General features: G+C 48.1%; 1 protein-coding gene across 1 annotated transcript; it reads left to right on the forward strand.

Annotated features, from left to right (window-relative positions):
• The first annotated feature begins 1,345 nt into the window (after window positions 1–1,345).
• UBXN10 (UBX domain protein 10) lies at window positions 1,346–2,568 on the forward strand. Its single transcript, XM_059995608.1, has one exon. It carries the CDS (start codon window positions 1,348–1,350, stop codon window positions 2,188–2,190), a length of 843 nt encoding a protein of 280 aa, XP_059851591.1. The 5' UTR covers window positions 1,346–1,347; the 3' UTR covers window positions 2,191–2,568.
• The last annotated feature ends 7,453 nt before the right edge of the window (window positions 2,569–10,021 follow it).

Raw genomic sequence — 10,021 nt, forward strand, 5'->3', positions numbered from 1 at the left:
GTAACAAAGTGAATCAGCTATACATATACATATATCCCCATATCCCCTCCCTCTTGTGTCTCCCTCCCACCCTCCCTATCCCACCCCTCTAGGTAGACACAAAGCACCGAGCTGATCTCCCTGTGCTATGCGGCTGCTTCCCACTAGCTAGCTATTTTACATTTGGTAGTGTATATATGTCCATGCCACTCTCTCACTTCATCCCAGCTTACCCTTCCCCCTCCCCGTGTCCTCAAGTCCATTCTCTAGTAGGTCTGTGTCTTTATTCCCGTCCTGCCCCTAGGTTCTTCATAACCTTTTTTTCTTCAGATTCCATATGTGGCACATATATACAATGGAATATTAGCCATAAAAAGAAGTGAAATTGAGTTATTTGTAGTGAGGTGGATGGACCTAGAGTCTGTCATACAGAGTGAAGTAAGTCAGAAAGAGAAAAACAAATACCGTCTGCTAACACATATATATAGCTCTCAGCTCTTGAGCGAAGCTGAGCTTGGATTCCCTGCTGGGTGACTGAACAGGGATGCTTTCTCTCTTCTGAGCAAAGGCAGCCACGGTAACGCTCTCTCCTGGGCCTCCAGGTCTGTGGACAGTGTAGGGCGGAGCACCCCACCCTGGGAGCCAGCAGATTCCGCCCTCAGGCCTGGACCCTGGCTCTTCCCTCACCTGGGACACTTTCCCCCTAGAGCAAGGGTGGGCAAACCACAGCCTGTGGGCCAAATGGGGCCCACCCCTGTCCTTGTAAATAAAGTTGCCTGGGAACACAGGGAACACAGCCGCAGTCCCTCGCTTACGTATTGTCTGTGGCTGTTCTTGTGCTACAGAGGCAGGGGTGAGTGGTTGGATCAGAGACCACGTGGCTCCCAAAGCCAAAACCATTTAGAGAAACAGTTAGCTGAGCCCTGCTCTCGATTGCAACAGGGCTTATTCCTTCTCATCAATCTGGTCTCTCAGGTTAAAGCCCTCCCAACCCCCTGTAAGAATAAGAATTAGTCACTCGCTGGTGCAATACTTTATTTTCCTCATAGCAGTTAGTAGTCGTTGAAAATATCTATTTACTTGTGGATTTAACACCAGCCTCTTCTCACTATAATAATTTAAGTTGCAAGGACTTTGGTTCACTGATATATTCCAATGCCTGGAATGAAGGAATGAATGAATTGCAGCTGGTGCCCTTCTCCAGATGCCATAAATCCAGAGAGAAGCTCCTCTGCACACCCCCTCCCGCCCCCATTGTGGCCGGTCCTTATTCTGGATCCTGGGAAGTGAATGGCTCAGGTCCAGAAGTCCTAGAACATTTAACCCACAGCCTCCTCTCTTTTGCTTCCTTAGGGGTCTTGAGGAGCAATGGCCACAGAAGCCCCTGTGAACATAGCCCCCCCTGAATACAGCACTGTTGTCAGCACAGCAGCTGACAGCTTCACTTGGCGGCCAGACTCACTAAACATGCGCGTCACGAGGCCCAAGTCCGCCAAGGGACGTCCTCGGCCAAGTCTGCATAAGCCCGCAGGCGCGGAGGGATGCTGCAGCCTCACGCCATCTTCACCTCCAGCCATTTCCTGCGAGTCGCCGAGCAGCCAGAAACCGGGAGCCTGCACACCCCAATCTCCGAATCCGGGAGCCCCCGATGAGCTCCCGGAGCTGCTGCAGCAGGTGCCCATAGGGGCATCCTCTTCCCTCAATAAATACCCAGTCCTTCCTTCCATCAACAGGAAGACGCTGGAGCAGGGGGCCCTGGAAACAGTTGCTAAAAAGGCTGGTTCCCTGCAGCTGAGCAGCACCCAGGCTCTTGACCAAGCGGAGACCCGCACCGTGAAGATGAGGGAAGAAGATTCCCGAGCTCAGCCTTGTTCCCCGGAGAGGAAATTCATCGTGGAGGCCAAGAGACAAAGCTCCTACAGGGCCAGAGACCTGGAGGAACCGTCGGATCAAGAGCCTAGGCTGCTGCTTGCCGTCAGATCACCATCCGGACGGAGGTTTGTCCACCATTTCCGGCCAACTGATGACTTATACACCGTTGTCGCCGTGGCCGAACACAAGAACAAGGCCACCTACCGACACCGCAGCCTTGAAACGATGGAGGTGCCCAGGAGACACTTCTCTGACCTCACCAAGTCCCTGCAGGAGTGCGGAATCCTCCACAAGTCAGTGCTGGGCATCTCACAGGAAGCTGGGGAGGGATGGCCCTGAGTCCGCAGCCACCCAGCTGGGGTGCCGGGTCTCTGAGCAAGAGCATGCTCGGGCGCCACGGCCTCCCAGGCAGCTTGGTTCCAAGTGCCGTGTGAGTCTGGTGCGGCTGTGGCTCTCGGGACACTCGCCCTCAGAGCATCTTCTCTGACGCAGTGAAATCTACGCAGGCACCAAATGCGTTAAGAGGATTCTCTTCCGGTTGTTGAATTCTCTCCACCACGGCAGTGAACTGGCAAGTGACCAAGGCTGTTCCTGGAACAGCTGTGACCAGGCCTTCTCCTCTTCTCCTTGGGTCCTTTCTGAAGCACCTGCTTACCTTTACAACGAACTTGCACTCCCTTGAAGCCAATGGTTTGCCTTTCTGTATTTGATGCAGGATTAAACACTTCCCAGAGAGGATTCTGGTCTCGTACATAACCAGGGTTCAGGAAATACTGCACTGGCATTTGTGTTTCTTGCAAGCATCTCTAGGAAGCGGGCGCTTGACCCTATTTTGGGAGCAGCCCCTTTGCCAAGCTCGGTGGCTCGAGTTTCTCAGGGATTACCGTTTGTGTGAAGTGGTTTCAGAGGAAAGAATAGGTCTTCAGCTAATACAAATCCCCCAATACACCAACATTTCGGAAGGAGCCCCAGAGCTGGAGAGTGAATCCCTCCCATAAGCAGGGATTAGCCAGGAGCTACTTTAGTTTTAATAGAAACTGACGAGGTTTACAATTTTTGGTAGCTACTCTCTGCACAAAATTTTCCCCAAACTGAGAAGAGCCAGTGTAATCTTACATCCTTTGCTTTTGTCAGTGGTGGCATCTTTTGTTTTTAAATGGCACTAACCTACAAGTCTGCACAAGCTTGTAGGAGGGGCCCCCTTGGCTTATCTGGGTGTGGATACATTGTTTTATCCCCCAGTTTCAGGGTCTCCCCTACTACTCCAAACACGGACGCTCCCTTGAGACGACAGGGGTGCGCCCATGTTCTGATTTAGAATCCCCCGGAGGAAGAGGGCGCCTTGGTTTGGTGTCGCTTTGCTGTGCCTACGCTGAGACCATGTGCCCAAATAAATGTCTGGTCGATCAGCATGACACCCATAGCTGTGTGGCGGACCCCGGAGTCTTGCTTTTCCAGCTCTGAAATGGTAACATGGAAATTTTCCAAAGTTCCCTTGTGTTGTAAGCTCAGCAAGGCTCCCACATCTCACCTGGATCCCCTTTATGGCCAAATCACTGTTCAGAGTGGAGAACACCTGTCCTCCCAGAGCCCAGCCATCACAAAGCCCTGAGTACTGATACGCACCCCTACTTGCTAGGTACACAGAGAAGGCAGGACTTCTAGAAGCATAGCAACGAGTGCATCTCGTGCATAGGTAAGGCCTGTGGTTGGAAATGTTACTCCCAGCAAATTGATACTTGGCCCTGGAGATGAACACCAACATCCTTTCCTCTGAAGAAGGCTCGACTTGTCCTAACCGCATCCCACGCCACCCAGATCGTTCCAGAATAGGTTATTTTGGAAAGTTTTGCAAAATTTCTTAATGCCATTTGGTCAGCCGCTCCTCTGACTGCAAAGGTCAGCTGGGGCTGGTGGCGCCTTGGGCAGGCCCAGGCCACTGGCCGCATCCCCCAGCTGCTGACCACGCGGAAGGGCCTGGTGACTCGAGCCCGGTACGCACAGTCCAGGATTTCGCCTCCTACCCAGGACTCGAGCACGGAACTCTGCCTCTGATCTAGGAGGCTGGGGGAAGAGACTCCCACATTTTATTCTTACCACCTACTCTGTGGTAAGAATAAAATCCCACCCACCTGGGACTTGGTACTTTCTCCAGGCAGGAAATCTTTAGAAAAATTGCAGTGAAATGGAGCATGCTTGGAGGAGTTAGAACGTTCTGCGCTTAGGGGTTTGCTACTGCTGTTTAGCTTAGAATTTTGGGGGTAGTGGGAACAAAATGGAAGGCATAAAGCATAGGGATATTTGGGGATATATGAACAAAGCTAGATTTGAAACACATCCTTTGTTTCAAATAAACTTTTTCTGCGGGGACAAAAGATGACAATACTAATAATAAAAACCGATTTGCGTGACACTGAGTCAGTGGAAAAGTGCATCTTCTTATTTCAGCCCAAGGCTTCGGCCACCCACGCTAGTGGACAGAGGGCGTTGTGAACCCCGTCTTCAGTTCTCTCCTTGGCAAAGCACTTGGCCCTACTGTTTGATCCAAGTCCTCTTCCCCAGGCACTCTAGATGCCCACCCTTCCGAAAGCTCCTACTTCCAGCTCATATCAGAGTGGCCTGTAAGGGAAGAAACTCCTGAATTTCTTCCCCAAATCATTCCACGTACTCTTCTTTTGAGGTTGGCAAGAACACACTGTATCAGAACTTCAGCGTTCTTGGCTCTGTAGGTGGTACTGCCAATCAGGTACCCTGGCCTAATGAGCTAAGCTGAGCCCAGGGCCTAACTCTTGGTGGCCCTGGTAGGTCTGAAGTTGGCCCACTTTGTGGTCACAGGCCTGAGTCATTCATTTAACCCACAGTCATTGAGGGTCTGCCCTGTGCCACACCGGCTCACAGGCATTGGCGCCCTAGCAAGAGAGCATCGGCAAGACAATGTGGAACCACCTCGGACTGTCAGCTCCAACCAGCTGAGGGCAGCAGCTGTAGCTTTATCTGGGAGGGCCCTAGAGTGAGGGCCAGACTGGATGGCTGCCGGGTCTTCTCCCCACCTTGCGGGAACACAGAAGACACTCCTCCCCACCTCTTCTAGTGATGGCATCAGGAAGATCGCTCATTAGGGACATGGACTTTGCATAGGACAAAGCTTCACGATGAGAGATTCCACTCCATCCCCTGATAAAATCCAGTAGGTAAATTCATCCTGGCAGCAGAAGGAACAGCACAAGAAAGAAGTGACTCATCATGTAGAATCCAAAAAATTTTCACCAACAGATGGCAGGTGCTTCTAACACAACAACAGCCCTTGCCCTGAAAGTACCCGGGGACCCAGCCCGCAGCCGTGAATCCAGGGCAGTCCTGCTGAAGAAGCGAGGTGAACGGGACCATGAGCCAGCGGTCACCCCTGAGCTCCCCACAGAAAATCCTTCACAAACAAAAAAGAGCAAGACAAGCCTTGAGGCTTCCATTCCAATGGGAAACTTTCAAGACTAGTGACAGATCAGTCTATCAGGCATGACAAAAGTAAGGCATTCCACGCACTAGACTTTGCTTTTGTTCATGCTCTCATCACCATTTGAAAGAGGTGTCTAATGTCAAATAAAGCCACCCTGCCCCAAGAGGCAAAAAGGTTTCTCTTTACACGATTTTTAGTTGTCTTCATAATATGTGGAGGTAGAGGGTATTCAGTTTCCCGTGGTTTGGGGTATATTTTAGACGAGCCTTTTACATGGTCAGTGGATGTACTTTTATCCCTTTTAAACAGAATTGCAAAGAAAACTAGATCATTTTACTTCATTCGTGTGGAAATCATTCTGAGAATTAAGCAGGAATATCCGTTTTCTTAGTCCACCGAGGCAACCACACCACAATAAAGTTAAAACTTCGAGCACGTTTACCCTCGCCCTGAAATCAGAACCGACCAAACCCCACCATAGAAGCAGAGAGGGTCGGGGGCCACTGCGGAGGCGTTGGCCATCCAAGTGGAGCAGACTTTTGGTGACTCACCAACAAACAAGACAGTCACTCAATTATGAAAAATAAAATTGGGTGTTTTATTTTGCGTCTGCACCGGTGATGTGACATTTTCCTCTCCTGGTGAGGGCAGTTTCTACCAGCCCTTGCTGACGTCCCTCTGTGTGCCTGTACCTTCAAACAGCTGAGGAAACAGCAGAAACCCTGAACAGCTGATGCACAAGCACACACCTCCGGAAGTATTTTTGGACACACTTAAATCCCATCCCAAGAAGCTGAACAACTGATGGGACAACTGGCGATTGGTACAACGAAGTGAGCCTCGTTCCCCGTCATGCTCAGAGGAGCGCTTTGGCTGCTGAGTTGAGAACAGACTGTAGGGGTCAGGGTGGAAGATGGGAGACCAACTACTGGACGTTGACAGTAACCAGAGGAGAGGTGGTGGTGGCTTGGGCCAGGGGCGTAGCCATAAATGTTATGAGAGATGGTCAGATTCTGAATACACAATCCATTTTCTTAAGGAAAAAGAAAAGGAAAGATAGTTTGACAGATTGGAATTTACCCAAGTGGACTTAGCTTGACCACCTCACCCATGGGGACTGTTTCTGCAAAAACAAAAACAAACCTGACAGCCACAAGACCAATACATGGTAGGCAGGGGAAAAACCCTGACCAGAAGCAGTGTGCAGAGGAAGGAAATGCATGAAAGTTTTTGGACAAAGTGTGTAGAGAATTTCAAAGCTATTAATTGCTTTAATTAAGAGATGCAACTAAAAAGTTTGCTGTTTCACTTAATGTATAGGTTAAGTCAATTACCATCTAACTCTAGGGGTATAATTACCGCCAAGGTTACTTTATGAGAAATCCTTGTTCCAGTAAAATAATACATTGATTACCTCTTCTTCTCTCCCTCCGTCTCCTGCCTCCATTCCATTCAGCCAAACCCAGCGGCTGATTTGGGGTGCATTTCCTCTCATGAGGGCAAATAAAACCACTGTCCTTTGGTGTAATTAACAAAGCTCCTAGTTTCATAACTTCCACGCCCACCTGTTCTTCTGTTCTTTACACTGAGGAGAGCTGTGCTGTAGGGCCTTGGACCTGCTGAGAGCTGCACCTCTCTGGCATCTGCCCTCTAGCAGAGAGGCGGGGATCGTGGGTCTACTGTGGTTGGTGAGTACCACCGACAGACATCCTGGGTCTGCTTTAGCCCCAGCGCACTGTTAGTAAGAGTGACCAGCCACCTGCAGACAGACCGTGGGAGAATGGTGGCAACTTTCATCCTCCCTACCGGGAAGCGCAGTCTGGAAATCACCTGCTCTCTCCGTGCCAGCCCTGCGTACAGCCCCTGGATGTACTGCAGCGTCAACCCAGATCATAGTTGAATGGGCCATGTCCCAAAGATCCAGATCCAGACCCAATAGAGCTTTGTTAGTTTCCCCAACCCAGGCCTGGACCTCAGCTCACATCTCCTTCTTAATGGAGTTCCTAGCAGGAGCTCACCTTATTCAAATTAGCTGTAACAAATTCATTCAAAATGCATCTATAGGCACCTATAGGCCAGGCACTTATTAGGTCTATCAGTGAACAGAGCAGGCACAAATTCCCTGCCCTTATGGAGGTTACATTCAAATGCCTGGAGACAGAAAAGGAACAATATACATAATAAATAATATAGTATGATAGAAAAGGATACAGGTGATGGAAAATGGAAAAGCAGAGGGTGAGGGGGATCTGGAGAGCATGGGGGTTGCAGAGGATGAGATCTTACACGGGGGGTGGGTGGTCAAGGCAGACCTCACAGACAAAGCAACATCTGAGCGAAGAACTTGAAAATGAGACTCAGCGGTGCTCCTGGGGGCGGGGGCGGGGCTCGGGGGCGGGGAGCCTGCTCCTGGCGGAGGGGACGCACAGGTCCTAAGGCGGGAGCACATCTAGCCTGTTGGAGGGAAGGGCAGTCAGTGTGGCTGGTGGGAGGAAGGGGTTGAGCTGTTGGAGATGGGGGCGGAGAGACAGATCATTTGGGACCTTTTAGGGGCTGCAGCTCTGGGTAGAACGGGAGCCACTGCAGGGTGCTGGGCGGAGGAGTCTACGGACATATGTGTTCACATCAGCACTCTGGCTGCTGTGCTGAGCACAGACAAGCGCAGAAGATGGAAGAACAAGTAGAAGCTATTACTTCTACAATCCAAGTGAGCAATGAAGACTGGAGAGGTAGCCACAGACGTCCTGAGAAGCAGTCAGCTTCTGGGTATCGAATCCATTTACTTTTTCAAGAAGTATTAATTTTACTGTAAAAACAGTAGTGAAGTAAATGCACCGTCATCATAAATGATTTTTCCAGGCAGAAGAGGTTTACTCTGCAGAATCCATGACACCCTGCCCCCAAAACAAAACACAGGCTTTTTTTTCTTTTAATAATGGGAAACATGAAGAATACAGGGAAGATTGAAGAGGAAACTAAAAATCGTCCATGATCCTTTCAGTCAGAGACAACCATTGTTAACATCTTGATGTATATTATCTCATTCTTAAAGATTACATTAGTTTGCACATTACCTTCTTGTCAGTAGGCACACATGCATATTTTTAGCATTTGTAATCCTAGCAAAAACAGCAGTTTTATATTCTTTTTCCAAATTTCTATAGTCTTCATAATTATTGTAAGACTGAGTAATACTTCAACATGTTGATGTTCTGTAATTTATTAAGCTATTTCCCTTTTGGGGAACATTTACATATTTCCAGGTTTTGTTTTTGTTTTTCTACAGAAGTCAATGCTAAAATCTTCATTTATGTAACTTTTTGCATCTTTTGAATTCTTTCTTTTTAGGACAGATTTGCAGGGCTAGGAATAGGTAGGTCCAATTATATATATATATATATATATATAATATATATATATATATATAAACTTTATGGATTCTGCTTTGCTTTCTGAAGGATTATATAACAAGCATCTAATAGTTTCATGCAGCATCTTCAGTTTTGAGGTTACTGCTTGTTATAATTTTCTTTACTTTTGTTGAAAAAAGAAACTAAATGCTTTTTAAAAATATTTTTCATGTCTTTGATTACTATTAAATATTAACACTTTTTGCATGTCTTTCAAAATATTTTTAATATTAAGATTAAAAACTCAAGGTTCACTTTAATTTTTTTTTTAATTTTTATTTTTTGGCTGTGTTGGGTCTTCATTTCTGCGTGGACTTTCTCTAGGTGTGGTGAGCAGGGGCTACCTTCATTGCCATGCACGGGCTTCTCATTAAGGTGGCTTATCTTGTCGCAGGGCATGGGCTCTAGGCATGTGGGCTCAGTAGTTGCGGTGCACGGGCTCAGTAGTTGTGGCACACGGGCTCCATAGTTGTGGCTCGTGGGCTCTAAAGCTCAGGCTCAGTAGTTGTGGCACACGGGCTTAGTTGCTCCATGGCATGTAGGTTCTTCCCCAACCAGGGATCAAACCCATGTCCCCTGCATTGGCAGGTGGATTCTTAACAACTGTGCCACCAGGGAAGTCCCTCAAGGTGCACTTAATTTGTTGTCATAATCTGGGACCCTATGAAAGTGGGGACTGATGGTGGGGGGCTGAGAGAGAAATTTGTTCTTAATATTCATATTTGTCGCTATATGCATCATAGTTGATATAAACATTACACTTTTCAAAATATATTTAGTCATGAACTGAACGGTACGCATATCGGATTTTTATGAATCAAATCTTAAATACATATCTTTTCATTGAACCAACAAAATGGACATGTACACGCACCAGACACGGGGCATAAAGATGAAATCAGGCGGGTCTTTGCTCTCCAGGAATTTCCCGTCTAGAGGGAAGAGGCATATAAATTTTTAAAAATCATATGTGGTGAGTATTATACTCGTCTTTTATCTCATTTGACAGTAGTCTGAAACCAACTACACTCCATAGTGGCAGAAAATATTCCTATTGATCTACGACAAATAGTCTTGGAAGGAGGTCTGCCTGCTCAGCTGCCCGGGAGCCTGGTCAAAGCCATGAATGATCAGTCTGAGGACCCAGGCTACCCTGCCACAGTCTTCTATCACCTTTTAATTTGGATTTAAAAAGAGGATGGAGGAGGAACAAGAGGCAGACGGAGGCAAGGGCCAGTGTGGAAGCTCAGGAAATCAGTTCACCCTGCAGAGAGCATTTGCCCTCACTGCCATCTGTACTGGAAAG

The sequence above is a fragment of the Delphinus delphis genome, chromosome 1, assembly GCF_949987515.2.
Source record: "Delphinus delphis chromosome 1, mDelDel1.2, whole genome shotgun sequence".
Taxonomy (NCBI): Eukaryota; Metazoa; Chordata; class Mammalia; order Artiodactyla; family Delphinidae; genus Delphinus; species Delphinus delphis.

What these genes read in the sequence shown, in the direction of transcription:
- UBXN10 (XM_059995608.1), top strand. Translation starts at nt 1,348, where the DNA reads ATGGCCACAGAAGCCCCTGTGAACATAGCCCCCCCTGAATACAGCACT.